The sequence below is a fragment of the Pan troglodytes genome, chromosome 1 (genome assembly GCF_028858775.2).
Source record: "Pan troglodytes isolate AG18354 chromosome 1, NHGRI_mPanTro3-v2.0_pri, whole genome shotgun sequence".
Classification (NCBI taxonomy): Eukaryota; Metazoa; Chordata; class Mammalia; order Primates; family Hominidae; genus Pan; species Pan troglodytes.
This window is the reverse complement of record NC_072398.2, coordinates 63780608-63801412: the sequence shown is the minus strand read 5'-3', so window position 1 is coordinate 63801412 and position 20805 is coordinate 63780608. Positions and strand designations below refer to the sequence as shown.

The following is a 20805-nucleotide window of genomic DNA, read 5'->3' as shown; positions in this document are numbered from 1 at the left end:
GTGTAGCACTACACATTAGACACCAAGTCATCCCAACCAATATTTATCCATATGAACAGATAAACTGAACAAAAACATAGTTCTGATAAAACCTGCATTCACAACCTAATGTAGTTTAAAGTAATTTTTTTCACAATTGAGGGCTGCTATTTAGGACTGTTTTGTTAATAATAAAAACAGGAATTATATAGAAGATAAAACACCATTTTTTACTGCTATATAATGTCTTGCTATATAAAACATACCCTCAACAAGTCAAAATATTTAAAACCAGTGTTTCAAATACCAAAAATCACAGCTATGTTACTGTTCAGTAACTCCACTCAAATAAATGTTAGTACTGCATTCTTGAAGGAAAAAAACTGCAGCCAAGGCAAGAACTCTGAAGTTTGCACTCAGAGTTTAAAAGACAGACCCCTACTCTGCAAACTGAAGACTGCCATTCTGCTTCAATAACTCCAGCCTGCCACATTTTACTTCAATTGGTAAAGCACTCTGCTGAGAATATAAAAAGTTATAAAAGGCAATCATAAAAGATTAAATATTGGTAGGCATGTAAGCTTCCTTTTAATAAAAACAAAAATAGTCAATGTCATCTATTTAAATAAGTATCCTTTGTTATAGAGTGTTCCAGTTATTGAAAAAGGGCCCTTAAAAAACCCAACTGTCTACATCTTTAAACCCTACCCCTTTTACCCCATAGTACACATTTGAGGGAAGAGTCATTTAATGTGCAAATTGGCAAAACAAATGTGGAGGAGAGGGGACTTCTTGAAATGATGTGCCCAATCAATTCTTGGTTTATTCTTTTCCAAAAAGTAAAATAACCAAAGTCTTAAAAGTACACAAAACAGACCTTCATCTTTGCATTCCTTTCCAAATAAACACAAAAAGTATGTACAGCATGTTTAATAATATGCAATATGCAAAAGCTTTGTGTTGCTGTTAGCAACATCTATACCCACCCACCCTCTTTATTCACAAGTGTACCTCTACTAACCATAATTACATCACTAAGCCTGTTAGTTTGAGAGGGTCTTAAATTTGTTAAAACTGGAAAATCTTTGTATAGGGGCTCCATTCATTTGACTCAAGGTTATAGACTTCCACCGTATTCAGAAATTCATTGCCATCGAATCCTCCCACTGCATAAATGGTGTTCCCTACAGTTGCAATCCCAGCATTGCTCCTTGGTGAAGTCATATTTCCCATCATCTTCCATTCATTTCTAGTTGGATCATACATTTCCACACAACTGATGGCATGAGAACCATCAAAGCCACCACATACAAACAGTTTTCCTAAAAGAGAAATGAGATGGGGTAAATCCAGAGATTAAAGTGTAATAAGGTAAAACTCCCCTAAATCTGTCTTTTGCTTAAAAATCAGTGGTTTTAAAAATAGAAATGCCTGTTCGTTTTGTCAAAAAGAATTTATTAAATGCCTAATATGACAAATACTCTCTAAGAGCTGGGAATTAAATCAATAAAAAAACCATTCCCATGTGGAACTTAGGCAACTTAAAAGGGGGAGGGAGAGGAAGCAGTAGCAGCATCTAAATAAGTACAATTTTCACCAACTCTGTGGTAGTTACTATTATTATTTCAGAGAAGAAGAAAAGCAGGAAGAAGCTGGACAATTATCCTACAGATGCAGCTACTAAGTAGCAAACCAGAATAGTTCTGTGCACTGGACTTTATATCAGCCCAATGTACAGAATTAAGCTCAGAAGAGATTATAGGAAAGCAGAAAAATATCTTAGGGCTTTCCAACTGTATAAAATGATTTTGGGGCCAGATGTGGTGGCTCATGCCTATAATCCCAATACTATGGGAGCCTGAGGTGGGAGGACTGCATGAGCCCAGGGGTTCGAGACCAGCCTGGGCAACACAGTGAGACCATGTCTCAATTAAAAAAATAAAATGATTGTGGTACAGAAATTTCTTCTGGAAACAGAGTTATGATTATTTTCAAATAGATACAATGTTAGCAATAAATACTCTGTAGCTTAGAAAAAATTTTATTACTGATTCTCAAATTCATTATTTTTTCATTTGACCATCACTTAACCAGCTTGCATTCTATGTATCTGTAAAGCATGCTGACAGGGCTCTAGGCCAACAGGCTGTGTCTACACTTAAGCCTTCACCAGTTGAGCCATAAGCCTGCTAAGGTTCAGCCTGGTACCAAAAACAATGCTAACTTTTAAATTATGATTATATAATTAGACATTAAAAGTCAATAAAATGGAGGTGGAAAGAAAGCTATGTCTACATTTAAAAAGTTTAATACTTTGGAAACTTGTTAAAATAGTCTAAAGGTTGTATTTCCAATTAGGTATGGAGTAGACAGTTGGAAAAGACTAGGGATTTGCATTTGTTTTGCAGATCAGATTCTTTAAATTCTGGCTGTAAAGAAGGGGAAACTCAAAATTCAAGATGATGCATTATGGATATGTTTTATAGAAGAAAATGACTTGGAAATTCACTCAGTGCACCCATCAAAAGACTGGTGAATTAAGTTATATATCAAGTATTATAAGTCTTTGATTAGAAAATATATTTCTAAAGGACAAATCACCCTAATCTCCATTGCATCAAAAGAGATGACTGCTTCTGAATTCTTAACTGTACAACTATAGTCATCATTGGCCTTTTCTCTCAGAGTTTTAGAACAAAGTCTTGCCACTATCTACTCTTCACCTCTCCAAATCCCAACACTCACCATTAAGAACAGCCACTCCAGCTCCTCGCCTAGCCACATTCATGGGTGCAATTAAAGTCCAGGTATTATTTTCAGGATTGTATCGTTCTACTGTGTTCAGACAATTCCAAGATTCTGCACCTCCGATTATGTACAAATAACCACCAAGCTCACAGACTGCAGACTGGTGTCTCCCTACAAGAAAAGTCAAGTCAAGATTATTGCTACATCTCCCAGACTCTAAGTGTATACTACACATACTGTTGATTTGAAGGTCTTTAAAAAAAAAAGGAAAAAAAATCAACTTACGAATGTTAAGAGGAGCACAGCTTGTCCACAACTTTGTTACAGGATCAAATACATCACAATTTTTCAGTCCTTTTTGACCATATGGATCAGAGCCACCAACGATGTATAACTTTCCATTCAGAGCACACACTCCTATGTAAGTATAAAATAAAGTTACATATTGATAATTTAATTATCATATTTAAATACTGGATATCTCAGGAGAAAACTATTATTACCTGCATTACAACGGTTAGTTCTCAATTCTGGAACAGGAATCCAGTCATCTATGTTTGAATCATACATCTCTCCACAACTCAGGTCATCTGAGTGGCCATTCGATCCACCTACCACATAGAGCTGGCCCTATGCCAAAAGTGAGAGATGAGAATTTCTAACATCCTGAAGTTACGAGGAAAAAGCTAAATAGGGGTTGCTCCTCCAACATAATGCGCTTACCATGAGTACAGCCATTTGAAATCGGGCTCTTGGTGTTCTCATGGGAGCAAGAAAGGACCAGTGATCTGTATGTGGATTATAGCATTCGACTGTTCGAAGACATTCCTCTCTGTTATAGCCACCTGGTAAAAAATAAAACCATAAAGATTTATGTTTAAAATATTAAACTGGACCATGGTTTCCAGTCCTGTAAGTTTAAGAAATCTGCACAATGAGAAAAAGTATTAAAACTTTTTAAGGATGCCTTAGTTGATCTTTTAACTAAGTGCTTGTAATAGCTGAAAAATCGCATTATCAGTACAAATAAACTGCTTAGTCTCGGCTTGAATATTAGAAAAATTTAGCCACGACATAATTTTTTTAAAAATTAGATACAGACATTGAACTGAAGGTTAGCCATATTCAATAGTATTGTTATTTCCCTATCTTATTGGATTGCCGTGAAAGATGGCATATTAAACCCTCTCTTTGAAAGTTTGCATATCACAAAAATGCCCATCTACATGCTTAGCCAGTTGAATGCTTCTGTTCTTACCTGCAGCTATGAGTTTGCCATTCATCTCTGCTGTTCCCAGACCAGATCGTGCGTACTGCATAGGAGACATGGGCTTTTCGATTAGCTCATCTTGTTGCATCTCAAAGCTTAAACTCTTACTTAGTTTTGGAGTACTTGTTGGTGAGCTCTGTGGGCTGTTTCTCCCATGAAGAAAAATGACACAGAATATACCATCCAGCACAGCCAGGCACAAGTAAGTGTTATCTGTAAGCACAAGAGTTCCATGTTTAAGATGTAATTATTACTTTTGGTTTGTGTATATGATCCTGAATTGGACTCCAGTCTCCACATCCCAGACTGGAACAATCTGCTCTCGTTTTCCAAATTTAATTGCTTCTGAGTTTTTTCCTCGAGTAGTCAATTTAAGAGGTATTAAATTGGCAACACTCCTTCTTAAAAATAGGTAAGCTGAAAACAATCTGGCAAGTGTCATATACTTACTTGAAGTCTTTTCTGAAGCAACGATTTTCCACTCATGCTTAGGGCTTTGTACTGTAGCATTTGGAGAAGAGAGACATCCAGTTGAACTGCTACTTATCTGCTTATGGCCATTCTCACGTGGTGGCTTTTTCTGCAAAATCAAAAGGTAGCTACAGAAACCTAGCCAAAGACCACATCTGATGTACCTTTGTTCCTGAGCTATTCCACAACACTGAGTATCCTTCACCTATATATGACATTTATAGGACACTAACTTTAACTCAAGCCAACACTTTCCAAATGACACAAATTACTGGCATACTTCCATCTCCACTCAATGATGAGACAACTACACCTACACAATTAGCCTAGGTAAGAAAAAGCTCAGTTTTAACAATTTGAAAAACATGTTGCAAATCAAGACCTCAGCAGAAGAAAAAACCAATCTATAATTATTTTTATATTAAGTATAGAATCTTCTAAAAGAATGTTATAAATTTAAAATAGTGTGAATTAACAGAGAATACATTTAACCCACTATTTTCATGAAATTGTCAAACCTAACTAAATCATATATACAGGTATCCTTCATACAATGCCAGCAAAACGTAAGCAGATATAGATTCATCCAGTTTCTCTGAAAGTACTTGACAGGAAAAAAGTGGCAATTACAAGAAACACTTAAAGAATATTTCTTTAGGATTACCTTATAGGTATTATAGAGTGGTTTTCTAGACAAAATTACATCAAAACACAAGAAAATAGTAATCAGAAATGAAACATTACTAAAAACAACCAAATATTCACAAAAGTAGAATATACAGGAACACTAAAGAGGGAGAAATGAACAAAGCTGCCAATTTCCAAATGATTGTAAGAGAACTACTTTACACATGTGTTCTCATGTATGAGTTTTCCTTGATGGCTTCCTTCCAATTACTTTAGCCTTTGCCACTTCCAAAGGATATGATCATATGGAATTGGAAGAGTAAAGACTACTCTGAGAGGAACTGCCAAATGAACAGGTAGCAACTTCAGCACCTGGCCTAGTTTGCTCATCCCACTTGTGCTGGTCCAGATGGCCAGAACACATGGATAGGTAAATTCTAATGGAAATTTCTGTTGCTAGTGGAAGCAAAAAGCCATATAACAAGTAATTGAGAAAAAGATTTTGCTAGCTACTTGAAGCTATTAAGAAAAAGCTATATCAAAAGTTAGGCCTGAGTGTGGTTACAACATACGTAGGCTATTTTGAGAAAAGGCAGGGAATGTATCATTATCAATGGTTATGATTAAATTCCACTTAGATGTTTACTATGTACCTAGGTATTACTAGGTACTTTATTTACATCATCTCTTTTAGTCCAGTGAGGGTGATATTATCTACCCATTTTATAGATAAAAATATTGAAACTCAAGAAGATATGCATTGCTCAAGGCAATACAACTAAAATAAAGATTAGGAATTATGAAGATAAACCCCATCCTTTTTATACTATGACAAGTTATGTCATAGTATAAAACAGATTTACACTATGACAGGCTGTTTTCCACTGTTACTAAAGTTGTGAATGCATCTTTCATATCACTTTTATACTATGAATATTAAGAATAAAAAATAAGGTTAGACTTATCTAACCTTATCTATTATTATGAATTACAAGGTACATAAAACCTCATCCCAGCCTATGGGAAGAAGGGATCCAAATATCACAAATGGATGATGCTTACATTGAGGCTGTATTGAAGTAAAAAAACTGTTCTAATGTACAAACTATAATTAAGAGAAAATGACTGTGAAAGAGAAAGGCCCAAAAGCAATGCCTAATAACAAGCCTAATATAGAAATGCTGATTAAATCCTTTATATGTAAAGAATATATCCCTAAACCTTATTTTACATGACCTCCCAGAGAACTTGACAGTGTTTAGTCCTCCTTCAAACTTTCTTCTCCTACCTTAGGTAGCTTTTACAACACGATTAGATTCTTATTGTCCTCTGACTTTTCTAATGGCTTCTTCTCAACCTCCTTTTTCTATTCCTGAAGTCTAACATGTGTCCCTCTCATCCTCTTCATGATCTCTATTCATGGCATCACATTCTAATGAGTCACACGTCAGAATCCCACTTATTCTCAAATTCTTTCTTTTCCCTAATCTTGCTAAGCAATCACTAAGGCCTGCTAAGTCAACCTTTGTAAATATAAATGTCTATTTATATATAGACATAAATAAAAAATCTATCCTTTCTCCTTCATGCCCCTAGATTAAGCCCTCATCATTTTTTTAAAACCTGAACTACTGCTGGCAATAGTCTATAAACTGGGCTCAAACTTTTATTGATTTTCTGTGTCTGGTTATAAAAATAGGAAGGGTCCAAGGCAACAATTTTAGAAAATAAAACCAGAGATCAGTTGGGATATCCCAGCCCAAAGACTGCCACCTAATAGACTGTTCCCCAGTTTTTCACCATTACTAAAGTGAATGCAAAACTTTCATATCACTGTATTCTTACCTAAGGCTTCCCACTGCCTATAGGATAAAGTATAAGCCCCATTCAGGGAGCATTTACCTACTTTCCCAGTCTTATGACCTGCAATTCCAAGAGTATCATCCTTGCAGATACTCTTTGCTAACACCTCTCCCTTTATCTGCTATGCAGACTCCTCTAAATCCTAACACTGCTCACAAGTTACCTCTTGTGTGAAATATCCCTGGCTTCTCTCCTGTCTCACTGTGTCCTCTCCTTTAGGCCTTTCGTAGCTACCTCTTATAAGCCTGTATGGTTTTGCCCACTCTTAGAAGGTCCTACAAGCAGAAACTGTCTCTTACACATTTTTGTGTTGCCATACCGAACATTATGGCCTGCCACTTATTGGGCACTCAACCTCTGCATGTTGAAAATGTACTTTTAAAATGTTAACTCAAAATGTTTAGAGTTAAGGGGGAAAATATCCTCAATATATTCAAAATGCACAAACATAGGTTCTCAACTAATTCAAATTCCAAAACTTTTAGAAATATTAACTCACTGTTGCCACAGGACACCAGAGAGAGCTAACACCTGATAATTTGTAACCATATAGGCTACTACTAAGTCTACCACTTACCCTCTGATTTTTAAAGAAAAGCATTCCTTAGTCTGGGCTGAGTCGACTGCTTTATAGCTTGTCCCTCAAAAACATAATTTGAGCTAAAGGCCAAATAAAAATATATACTATATGACCATTTATATAAATTTTTTCAAGCATAGCCAAACTAATTTAATGTGTCAGAAGGTAGGATAATGGTTTCCTTTGGGAGCACTATACGGAAACGGTTGGGAAGAGGCAAGAGAAAGGCTGCCGGGATGCTAGAAACCTCTTCTTGACTTGGGTAGTGTTTACACTGGTAGGTTCACTATGTGGTAATTATGACTTGTGTACTTTTCTGTATTTGTCCATAAACTTAAAAAATTTATACCTGAGAAGTTTGTTCTCTAGTAATTGTTGATAATGTGTCTGAATAATTATGTGTTTACTTATAGGGGAAAAATGAAATTGGATTTTATAAAAGGCAAAGTAACTCAATCAGCACAGTGGAACTCTACTATATTTTAATTCATCTTGGTTAAAGAAACATCTAGATCAGGTTTTAACATATGATCCACCACTTTTAGACTTATTACATTGTATAGTCCAACTTAACTATACCATTTCTAATTTCCAGTAAGACAGCTCAGTAGTTAAGGTAACATCCAAAAATTTCTTTCATAGCCATCAACAATTTAAGTCCCCCTGCCCCTTTTTAAAAAAAACTATCAGTCATGCCTGACACAAACAACTGCTTTTCATAATCTTCCCAAATAATTTCTATATTGTTCCATCTTATTGGCCTTTACTGTTTGTAATTCCTGCTTTATGAGAAAAAAATTTCAATAGGGTTTCCTAATTTGTTAATATCTTTTCATGTGGCAAAAATACTAACTCTAAGATATGCTTGTTTTCTCCCAAAAATGTTTCTGTCCAGTTATACCAATGAAATTGGTCCACTTTCCTTTATTAAAGGAAAATTTAAGTATGCTATCAAATTCTCTAGTCAAATTTTAACCTGAGGTTACCTCAGACTGTGCAATGTGTACCTGCACAAACTGAATGTGGTCATCATCACTGCCAAACACCTCAGCCTGTCCATCTAGTAGGTTCCCATCAAGCAGCTTGTGATCAGCTGAGTAGTACAAGGTTTGAACCTGCAAAACAGCAACAGAACACCCATGTGGCTACGGTCACCATGGCTACTCCACTAGTATGCAGATTACACAAACGCCTCAAGGTAACCTCCAGTGTGCTTCTTGAGCTTCTTGACATATTACTCTGGCAGGATCCGGAGGTAAAGAAAAATACATGTCATGGTGGTAAAAATTAAAAAACAAAAACAAAAAACCAAAATCAAATACAAAATCTTCCAATACTGGCTGAAGAGTCGTTGGCTTGATTGGCTTGAAAGAAATCTTCATTTTTTTCATAGCTTCTATCATATAACAGTAAGAAAAAAAGCACTAGTACAATATATACTCTTAAAGAATATACATATTTACAATAAAATACTGAATATAGTTTACACCTTTGCAGATAAGTGGTCTGGTTTGCATAAACATATTTCCTTCCTGTAAGCAATGTCAAGAAAAACAAAGAAAAAACAAATGCAAAAATTCAAGCAAGCTGTAGAGTCATCTCCATTGAGACAGATGCAAATACATGGCAAATGCATCTGACTTTCAAGTGGGAATCATAGAATTTAAAGATAATCTGTTAGCCCTTTTAGAACATAATGATGACAGTGTTTCCGCAGGCCTAACAGATTTGGTAAGCCCTCATAAAGGAACTCTGAAAGGTTTAAGTGGAGAGAGAAACTCAAGGTTACTCCACTGCTCCACCTGCGTGTTTTCAATTCCCACCATTTCTCCATCAATTTTATCTTGTGTATTTTTTTTTAAAGTAGCCCAAGTTAAGTGAGTGACTATATGTATGAACAACACCATTGAAAAACACACAGCTTTAAAGACAAGAATCCTGTAAAGGAGTAAACACCATTAAATCATCATCGTTCTCTGCCCACAGCGGATTTTTCTTAGGAGAACTGGGGCAGGACTGCTGCTTCTTTACGTGTCAATACACTTGAGGTTTCTTCTTGTTTCTTCAGTCTTGGGTATCCTAGTTTTGTTAATAAACCTATGGGGAGATAAATCAATGGGGAGGAACAACCATTAGAAGCTTTTACCTACTTGTCAAATTTAAAGCAAAAACCTGTGAAGAAAAATTAAGAATCTACAGAAAATTTCAGTACCACTTCCCATTTCTAAAGCAAATTACATGCTACTTTAAAGAAAGTTAACAGCACATAATAAGCAAAGAAATAAAAATAGAAAAGCAGAAGACCAAACTGAACAGTTCATTCAGCTCACCTGGACACCCCCCCTGTTTCTCAGCTTAGGGGTACCTATAGCAAAATTTAAATTCTTTAGGGTGATGGTTATAAAATAAAAGTGAAAGGGAATCCTTCATGTTATAGCAAAATAATTTTTAAAAATGGTTGAATCCCATTTACTTTAAAACTAACCTCTTCCATCAGCTCTTCCAGACTGTCTCCATTCTCCCAGATGCTACGCTGCACCCAGTTGATTACCTTTGTATATAATTTGCCATTGCTGGGCAAGCAAACATTATCTTCAAGCATTACCTCCAACTAGAATTGGGAAAAACAATGACATGGATCAGTGTTGGGCTCCTAGTTCTCAGCTTAATTCCCAATTTCATAATAAAGTTGTCACAGATGCACAATTCATTCCATACATTTACTCTAATTTGTAAGGAACCAGGAATTTGTAAGGAATTTGATTACTGAATCAAAAACAAAGTAAACAAACTGGTAGGGAGGAACCCATTACGCTGCTAAGAATAACAATATAATTTCAATGTATTATTTCATAATCATTACTCACTTGCTTGAAACACAGACCAAGATTCCATGCCTGGAACTAGATAGTATACATCTGTTTATAGACTTTACTCCTTACCTTTAGCCTTGGAAGCTTAAGAAACTCCTCCTCTTCAGAAATTTGTAACAAATGCTCCTGAATATAAGCATCAACCTTATTCAACAAACGGGAGTCTCCCATACAACTTGCAAAATTTCGGTAAGAGATGCAGCTGGTAACATCCATTCTAGACAGTAAATAATCACCACAAACCTTGGAAAAGAAATATATGAGTGCCAACACTTACATATCTTTTATTCAACAAATATTTAATGTTCAGTGTGGTAAAGACTATGTGAAGATACAAAGAATCAAAAATCACTGTCTTAATACAACAAATGTTAATAGTGGTAATAACACGTATACAAATGATAAACATCTAATTATGCCATACAGATATGTAAGTTTTAGTTTAAGGAGAGGTACAACAAATTGAAATGCTATGTAAGTTCACATAAGTATTTTCAAGTAGAATAATTTGGTAAGGCTTCATGAAACGCAGTATCTGAACTGGGCTCTACAGGAGAGATGATGTTGATGTTGAATGCAGACAGAAGTAGAGAAGATGCTGCAAACAATTTAATTTGGTTGGAGAAAAGATAACTAGGAAATAGTTTTGGAAAGACAGCAACTATATAAGGGAAAATCTAGAAACTAAATGCGGGGATATGTACTGTAAATTAAGGAGGGATTTTTGAACAAAGGAGTGGTATTAGAAGAAGGGCTAGCAAATCAAACTTTTTCTTAAAGGGCCAGATAGTAAAAGCATTTTAGGCTTGTAGGCCATTCTGTTTGTCACAACTGCTCAATTCCGTCACTGTAGCTGGAAAGCAGCATAGACCATATGTAAATGAACACACATGGCTGTGTTTGAATAAAACTTTATAAAAATAGGCAGCTGGCCAGTAGGCCTTAAGTTTACTGACCCCCATGCACTAGGGGATTAAATGCCTGTTTTCCAAAAGTACTTTTTACTGGCATTAAATTCTAGAAGGAATACTTTTAGAGAGCACAGGAAGTTTAGGAGAACACAGAATTGAGGACATAAGTTATGTGATTAACTCTTAAGAAAAACATTAATTTTAATTCATGCTATCAAAGGCTGACATAGCCACACTACCAGAGAAGACTGCTGAAAGGGTCAGACTTTAGCCCAAATTATCGAGAAGAAGTGTGATCTTGCTACATTATTATAGCCAAACAGTTAAAATAACATATTGACTACTCTGAGGGAAAAAAGGGACATGTTCAAGTCGTTGAAACTAACAAGATGTTTTATGACAAATTCAGCATTGCAATCACACAAAATAAGACTCCATAAATGATTTTATTTACTTCTGATACTCTACCTGCTTTACTCGATCCATCTTCAGCTTTTTTGCTGCAGAATAAACATCTTTTACCAATTCCTTATCTGCTTTCAACCTATTTAAAAAAAAAGTTACTTATGATACCAAAGCCTTAAAACACACTTAATTTAAATATATGTAGCAAGACTTGGAATTTTCTGAAGATATTCCCTAATTATATGGTTTACTTCAAATGTACTTACTGAGCAGTGTAGGCATAATTCAACAAGACTTCAACAGCTTCTGGATTGAGATCATCAAATTTAACGTGAGAAATTCCATGAGGATCACTATCACTATTAAAGATTTCAAATAAATAGGGACTGCAGCAAGCTAGCACTGCTCTGTGTGCTAACATTTCATGGCCACAGACCTGAAATTATGAAGAATTATAATTATAAGTATTGTGGATTATGTGCTTCTCTAGCTAATTACTATATCAGATTCCTTTATCTTACATTTCTCAGTATTCTTTTAAAAAATCATTTCATTAAATGCCTATGAAAAAGAAATAAGCAAATCTAAGAACTTATGGCTTTTAGTAATAAAAAATTCTATAAATTTTGAATTAAGTTTTAAATACCTGAAGTCGAACATCACAGAACTGGCCACTTTTCCTCAGGGCATTTAATTTGGCAACAGAAGACTCAATAAAATTTTCATCCTCAAACATCAAATATCCATTGGGAATCATTTTTCCTTATAAATTTGGCTAGATGATGAAAAGAAAGCTGAGTTATTTTACTTGCAACTGACGGTTTTAAAAATATAATGCTAAAGAGTAATACAGTCTCTTTATTCTCAAATTCCATCCTATAAACAACACATAAAAATTTCATCACACAAAAACTTAGCTGAAACAACACCTGTGTTGAATGTCCAAGTCTTTGTTCCCTAATACTTTGGTCATAAGACTTTTAAAGGATTCAAACAGTAGCAGCTATCTCGACAATTTTGGCTGGGTTCCCATGCCTATTAAGCAAATTCATTCTGAAGGGAAGGAAATGAAACTCCATCCTGCCCAAACCCATATAACAAGTAATCTAAAAGCCTGAAAGGGTGAAATAGCCAGTACATATAGGTTTCCTTGGATTTGGGCTCCTGTCATTCCTTTACCCACAAATGAGAAAAACTGTTACTTATCCTAATCTTAGCCTTTTTCAGTTGTCTTAAAGGGCCCCCAATTTGCTTCTAGTCTTCAAAATTATATATAATCAAGATTTATATGCAGAAAATTGCCTAATGTCTTCCTCCCTTGCCTAGTACACAAACTTAAAAAGTCTGATTAGTCTTGTCACTGTATCTACGAAATTATTTTTATAAATGTTTTGAAACATATACAGTGATTTAAAAAGATGAACTTATATTCTGTTCCTTTCTTTCATATATTCTAAATCACTTATCTCATCAGATTATATAAATATAAATGGGAACTTACAACTTTTTTGCATTTTACCATTACTTATAAACAACTGACTAATGACTACACAAAATGCATAATTAAAAAACAGTGATAGGCTGGGCGCTATGGCTCACACCTGTAATCCCAGCACTTTGGGAGGCCGAGACAGGTGGATCATTTGAGGTCAGGAGTTCAAGACCAGCCTGGCCAACATGGTGAAACCCTATCTCTACTAAAAATACAAAATTTAGCCAGGCATGGTGGCGGGCGCCTGTAATCCCAGCTACTTGTCGGGGCTGAGGCAGGAGAATCGCTTGTGAGGCAAAGGTTGCAGTCAGCTGAGATTGTGCCACTGTACTCCAGCCTGGGCAACAGAGAGACTCCATCTTAAAAAATAAAATAAAATAAAGAACAGTAATAGGGAGGCCAAGGCAAGAAGATTGCTTGAGCCCAGGAGTTTGAGACCCGTCTGGGAAACATAGTGAAATCCTGTCTCTACAAAAAATGTAAAAATTAGGCAGTCATGGTGGTGGCGCACACCTGTAGTCCCAGGTACTAGGAAGGCTGAGGCAGGAGAAGCACTTGAGCCCAGGAGTTCCAGGCTGCAGTGAGCTATGATCCCACCACTGCACTCCAGCCTGGACAACAGAGATCTTATCTCTTTAAGGAAAAAAAAAAAGGCAGTAAGAAATTTTAATTTGAAGTAACTGATTTATTTAAAGTCAAAATATAGAAAAGAAAAATATGAAAATTTTTTTATACTCAAATGATTACTGACTTCTCTGCCTTTAAAAAAAGAATATGAAAGGTTTACTGTACTCGACATACCGTCTTCAGAAAAACAATGTGTCTTAATACTGGACTAGGCAGAGAACATTCACTTACCTACTCTGTTGGTGGCAAATGTATTTCTGGGAACTCTTAAGTAATCCAAGGACAAAGGAGTGTTAAAAGGTGCACTTCGTCAGGGTATGAAGACAGGTGGCTGAAATGAAGGCAGGTGTGTCTTAAGCTCTAATGGTGATTCCAAAACTATCAGGCTTGAAAATGATGTAATCAAGTCCTTAAAAGCTATAGACACGAATTTCTTCTGTGATAATGATGCATCATAATCTATAACAATGATAAATTTAAGTTAGATATTCAGAATGATCAAAGACTGTCATTGATCTAGGTAGAGCAGATCATGTAAAACAAGTCCTGATCTTCAAGAGATTTGAGATAAATGGCAAAAATATTCCCATTACATAAAAAAAGAACACAAATGCAATTCCACATAAACATTTTTCATTTAACTTGCAACAACCCAAGTGATTAAAAAAAAAAAAAAGTCCTTTCCCAAAGGGCAGGGGCTAATGACCTATGTTTATGAGAGGTACAAAAGCACAAGACTACAAAACAAATGTCAATACTGTTTAATTCTAATATTCTTTATTATTAATTTCCAACTAATATGCAAACATGAGATCTGTTTTGAGCCAGCAAGCAACCTTAGGCATTATTCCCAAGCATATATACTATGTTACTGTTCCTCAAAATGAACTCTGCACTTCCCAGGCTCTGTTAACTTTGTTCAAGTTCTTCTCTCTACCTGGAAGGCCCTTAACCCAACCTCTGCCAGAGGAAATCTTACAGCCATAGAGCCTCTGCCAAATGCTCCCAGTTGGGAAGCAGTTTCTCCTCATCCTCCACATTTAGAACCCTATCTGAGGGGTATTTATGATCTTCCAGCTGGTCTGTTTCATGCTGTATTTATATATACTTGTTTATCTTCCTTGACTCATGGGCAAACCTTCTGTCTTGTTCATCTTTTGTATCCATCCCATCTCCTCTCTACCAGGACTAGCCTAAAAACTTGAACAAAAAGATGAGTAATTTGTTGGAATAAACTAAACAGAAGGGAAAATACTGATGCCTGTGCTTTGTATAATCATTTTTCTCATACACAGTAATAAACTATCAATGGAATCATTCTGGTTCAAACCTAATCTTCAAGGTAATCAGTCCTCCTACCTATTCTCCCTCCTTCATTTTCACATCATCAATTACTAGTGTCAAATTCAGATGGTACTAGTGTCAAATTCAGCAGTTCACCTGAACTGCTATTATACCACTATTAACTCTGGAAACCAGAACTAAGGAATAACTTACCTGAAATATGTGCAAATATATTCATTTTTATGGATATCTTAAGATTATCTGCCTTATACATCAATACAACAATTCTAAATCTAACAATTACGTCAAAGTGAATAATCACTTACCACAGGACTCCACTGCAGGCTGGTCCAGTTCGAATTCAACAAACCTACTATGTTTAGTTCAACATGTGTCCTAACAGGTCTCTCTGTAACAGGTTTCATTTCAAGGAAACCCAATAATGCCAATTCGGGTTGGGATTGTTGTGAATGCTTACCCTTGCATCAAAACTATATCACAGCATTAGGTAATATTGATTTCCTCTGCTCTACCTTTTATCTAGGTTAGTTAATTTGGCTTTTCTCTAAGAAACTAGTTCTAACAAATGTTTTCCAAATATACATAATTCTTTCTACACAGAGAGAACACACTATCCTAAAGAAACCTTCAAACATTTTCAGCCAAGACCTGGCTCAAACTAAGAAAATTTTCATATATATATGATTTATACTGGCATGGTCAACTCACAGGCATAGTTGGCAACTCCTAACTTCAGTTTCATAAGCTGCTCTTAAAATAAGAGGAAGGAGTCCCCATGCAAATTGTTATATTAAAATGCATCCTCTGAAAAGCCAAAAACATTATAATATGAAGGTACTATTTTAAACTTTGACCAGTTTTATTCACTTTTTACTTGTAAACTTGATCTAACAAAAAATAAAAATGGTATCCACTTACTATATTTGACAAATTGAATGTTCTACCTAAAATTTATTTTGGAAAAAAATGGTTAAAATTACTGCAGCCCTTGGAGAAAACACTGGAGAATTTTTGGGGCAATTTGCATCAGACAAATTTGTACAATATTATTATGAGTTTTGCAGTAAAATGAATCCTGTATTTAGTGCTTGATTTTTATTTATTTTTTACTCTAATTCCAGCTTGATTTTTATTTATTTTTTACTCTAATTCCATGACAGTACCTGATTTTTAGTACATCAAGGTCATAATATGAACCTCATCTCTTTAATATCTACTGATCAGAGTACAAAGCTACTTGATTTTAAAAGCCAGCCCAAATCTAGATGACATTTAAGTTAATGCAAACTTACTTTATTCAATTATTGTCCTCATACACTCTATACCTACTTCCCGCCCACCTCAAGTTTGGAGGGGATCAGATCAATTCCTGTCTGTAAAACCATGTTTTTGAAAGTTCCTATTTACTTTCATTAAAGTGAGCTAGGGCAAATCAAGAGTTTTAAACTACTCCCCAAATTGACAGGAGATCTTATTTGGTCTATAAAACTCAAGCACGATAACTAGTGGAATTAAAAAATGGGGAAAATTGTTTTCTTTGAAAATCCAAACCAAAAGTCCAGACATCCCAGAGTCATATAAGAGTATGAAACGTAGAATTGTTTGGTGTTTAAAATACACTTTCAACTAAATCTACACCTAGGTCACTTTTCTTACACATTTAAAATTAAAACTAGGATCAAATACAATATATTCAGATAAATTCAGCATACTTCTATGGCCACTGCAAGGGATACTGAAGACTCATAAATGAGTAATTAAACTGCTTTAATAACACCCAGAAGTTCACAGCCCGGAAAGATTAGCTTAAGTGAAATACAATTCAACAGGTCTTATCAAAGAGTTGTTAAAAAGGTAGGCACAATATGGCCTCTGCTAAAATTTTTCTCTGGCCTTCAGTAAGACCAAGATAAAACAAAAGGCAATCGTTTGAGGGCAGTCAGCTCCCACCAAGTAGCCATCAGCTGCATTTTTAAAGGAAAGACTTTATAATACAAAGTAAATCAACACATCTTTTTAAAACCAGAAGTTACAGCTTTCCAAAGTAACCTCTAAAACCACCATCACCATCCATGTATATGAAAACTCGCTGAACTCATTCATTCTATCCATGCTCATAGTTTTGTAATTCTTTCACTACAACACAAACATATGTAGCACCAAACATATGGAAGGCACAAACTGAAATGGAATGCTCATATCATAACACAATAGAAGTTAACTCAGTTCTCTAGCCTGGAACACTTCACAGGCCAGTCAGAAAGATAAAACAAGCTGTGAAATAGCTTGAGCAGAAAGGAAAAAAGGTATGATAGCAAATATATTCCAGAAACTGCAGCTATTTCAGTTTCAATAGATTGTAGATTTGCAGGATGCATATGGTAATAGTGGGCGAGGAAGTAAGAGAGCCTAATTCCAAGGTTTAAACAATGCTAAGCATGGAAAGTAGGTGAAGGATTTAAACAAGGAAGCATAGGGCATCCTAGCAGAAGTGTGGGGGATGGTCTAGAGGAATGAGTAAAGCGTGGAAACAGGGCAGTTAAGATTCTGTACACCCATGCTCCTTTAAGGCAGTGAGGACTTAAGATATTTTATCTTAGATATGTGGCATCCTTATTAACATCAATTATCAAAATTAAGATATGTGGCATCCTTATTAAAATCAATTACCAAAAAGCATAACACAAAGTCGTTTATAGTTTGCTACATGGAGAAGGGAAGGAAGGAAAGGAAGAATTTGGTTTGAGACGTTCTAATGCTGAGGTATCTGCATGTTAATAACAAAAATATAATAGTATGATGTTAAGTATAGGTTCAGAAACATTTACAAGATATACAACTTGTAGTTTACAAGTATGTATTTTCTGTTGTTTTAACAAAAACCCAGAAATCAATCTCTTACTCACAATACTTCAATTTACACACACACTAGCACATGCACATGACATGGTGGGAAGACCCCCAACCTTTAATAATTCCTACTTGCAGGATTTGACTATACAATCGCACTGCTAAAAAGTGGATGAAATGACTTACTTAGTGTTACTTCATCTTAATATCAATTAAGATACTTCCTTAACAGGAAAACATTTATATTTAAAAACGTATTTGCAAAACTACATTTAATTACCATCTAACAAATCCTTCATGCAAGAAAAAATCCCACCTTCCAAAAGCAAGTAGCCAAAAAGACACTAATTTAAAACTAAGACTAAAACCTGAAATGTTTTGTCTTGGGGGGAAAGTTAGAAAATCAACTACAAATTAAGACAATGGCTATAGAAATTAGTATCTATTAGTTAACCAGAGATATCATCTATTAGGAAAACACAGAGGAAAACCATTCCAGGGCTCTCTTTGGTCAGTGGCTCAAGTTCCGTTTACCTCTGGCTACCAAATTATAAGCTTGATAAGTAGCCTGCCAGCTGGCGTTAAATGATACTAGTCTCAATTCAATTCTAAAGTCCATGTTTACCTCACGTCCAGACTTAACAAATACAACTACTCTTTCAGTATCTTTAAGACAGAAGTGTCAGCAGGCTTTAGCCTAAAAGTAATCATCAGTATTTTGTTTTTCCTAAATTAATCACTGGTGCTAGAATTATTAAAAGAAAGCATGGCCTGTGGCAGTCTAGTCCATGCTGTACTTATTCATCTGTTAAGAGTGGTACTAGGCTTCCAGAGTTGTCATCTATTAGTAGACAGAAGACCACGACACACTCAACGAATAGCTTGATGCCAAGGTGTTCTAACGCTCCATCACTGCACGCTCCATCACAAAAATGCGCCCTTTTGGACATCTGATTTCTCCTTGAAATGTCAGCTGTCTCAAACCAATAGATATGTCCACTACGTATTGGGGGAAAAAGTAAATGTAGTTCTCAAGTAGTGGTTCAAGTTACCCTAGGTTCAACCCTCAGCCTGATACCTTCCTATCATCAAGAGCTTATAATCAGAGACACTTAACCAAAAGCGTGGAGGGAGGGAAAAAGAGCAAATCTTGCCACTGATTTCTTTCAGAAAAAAGAAAGAGCGTCCCAGGCCTTCCTCCTCGCGCAGCCAGGCCGGCGCCCACTCCGCAGGCTGCGAGGCGAGGCCCCCAGCACCCGCACACCCCCGCCCCGGATTGGCCAGCCCCGCAGTCACTCAGTACCGACACGTCAGGGCAGCCGCTCCCTCCCTCCTCCCGCCCCCTTCTCCCCGCGCTTGGCAAGAAAAGCGGGCAACGTGGAGCGGGAACAAAGGACCCCGCGGCCCACGGCGATCGGGGACTCCGTGCCACCCTACTCCAGGCCCGGGGCTGGCTGCCCGCCCACACGAGCCGAGTCGCGAGAGCTCTTCCAGAAGAGAATCCCAAACCCCAGGCAAACCCAAGGCGAGGCGTCCGTTCCTGACAGCAAGAACGGGGAGTCCCGCGCCCTCCTTCCGGCGGGTCATCCCCGCCCCGCGGCGCCCTAACCCAGGCCCCCCAAAACCCTTCGAACAAAAAACTCTTGTTCCTCCCAGCCTGCCTCACCCGCGCCAGTGTAGCAAAGGGGCTCCAGCCTCCGCGCTCTCCGAGGCGACCGGCGCCCGCTCTCGGCCGCCAACGCAACTTGGCAACCATGGCAGCGCTGGAGCGCGGGCTTCACGTCCCAGAGGGCGGCGGCGGCCGCTTGGGGCTGCCTCCCCTGATGAGGACACCGCCTCCGCGCCTCCCACCCTCTTCCCATCCGCGGCGCCATCCCTTCTTCTCGGATTCTAGCCGCGCCGTCTCCCTCATCTGTCGTTCGTAGAACCAGCGCATATTACCTGGTTCATCTCTGAAGAGATGGAAACATTCATCTCTAGAGCTTCGATGGGAAGCAGGAGGAAGCGGGCGGGAATCGGCCCAACGGAAAGCGCCAGAAGGCGGGGGAAGACGGGAGCGGTCAAGTAGAAGGACGAGGGGCCAGACCGTGGAGACTGAAAGGAAGGGGGAGCGCCACCGAGAACTCGCAGGAACTCGCTCGCTCGCCGACACAGCCGCGCCGAAGCAGCAGGCGGAGAAACTGCGCCTAGCAGCTCCGAGCGACCGACCTCCACGCGCGACCGGGAGACACTGCCTCCGCCGCCGCCGACCGCTCGCGCCGCACCCCCTCGCACGTCACCACGTGCGCTGCCGCCGCCGACGCCTCCCAGCCCGCTTCCGTCTCGAATCCATCTGCAAATCACAGGCGAGCCCCATAAAGATCCCACTCTAAGCCCCGCCCCGCCCGCGGCCCCGCCCACATCCCGCCCCGCCGTCCTCCCTGGTCTACTGGGGTTCCTTCCTTCTCGGTGTAACTAGGTCAGCGCAAGGTGATCCTGAGGAGATAGGCGGCGCTCGGGGGGCGCCCTCGTTCCTTATCGCGCCTTTGTCCCTCCCTCCGTTCCTTGCCCCGCACCCTCACTTTCGCCGCCCTGTGCGTTGCCTGTCCCGGAACTGGTTCCCTCAAGCCGCCCTCACCTGTTCTGACTTCCCCTCGAGGCACAATAGCCTGAGAGATCAGACGTGGGAGATTAGATTGCTCGGCGTCAGACCTACTTCTAGGCAACCCCCCCTAGACTGGAGCTGCTCGTCGTGGACATTAGGATCTAGTTGGGCATGAGCCCTTAACTTAAGGGTCAGGGGGGAAGTGGCGTGTGCGGAGAGG

General features: G+C 37.9%; 1 protein-coding gene across 4 annotated transcripts; it reads right to left on the bottom strand.

Moving 5' to 3' along the window:
• Positions 1 to 777: 777 nt before the first annotated feature.
• Positions 778 to 20490, bottom strand: IVNS1ABP (influenza virus NS1A binding protein). Of its 4 annotated transcripts, none has more exons than XM_001164878.7 (15): positions 19943 to 20490; positions 14078 to 14305; positions 12374 to 12502; positions 11994 to 12163; positions 11791 to 11866; positions 10481 to 10654; positions 10024 to 10149; positions 8546 to 8653; positions 4448 to 4577; positions 3986 to 4210; positions 3451 to 3572; positions 3231 to 3357; positions 3013 to 3144; positions 2725 to 2898; positions 778 to 1301 (listed from the first exon to the last, which is right to left on the bottom strand). In XM_001164878.7, exons 3-15 carry the CDS (start codon positions 12482 to 12484, stop codon positions 1048 to 1050), a joined length of 1929 nt encoding a protein of 642 aa, XP_001164878.3. In that variant the 5' UTR covers positions 12485 to 12502; positions 14078 to 14305; positions 19943 to 20490; the 3' UTR covers positions 778 to 1047. The 4 variants fall into 4 exon arrangements, with proteins under 4 accessions (XP_001164878.3, XP_016789662.1, XP_054529658.1 ...); XM_016934173.4 differs by having other exon boundaries at positions 8525 to 8653; positions 19943 to 20335; XM_054673683.2 differs by having other exon boundaries at positions 19668 to 19997.
• Between the last annotated feature and the right edge of the window lie 315 nt (positions 20491 to 20805).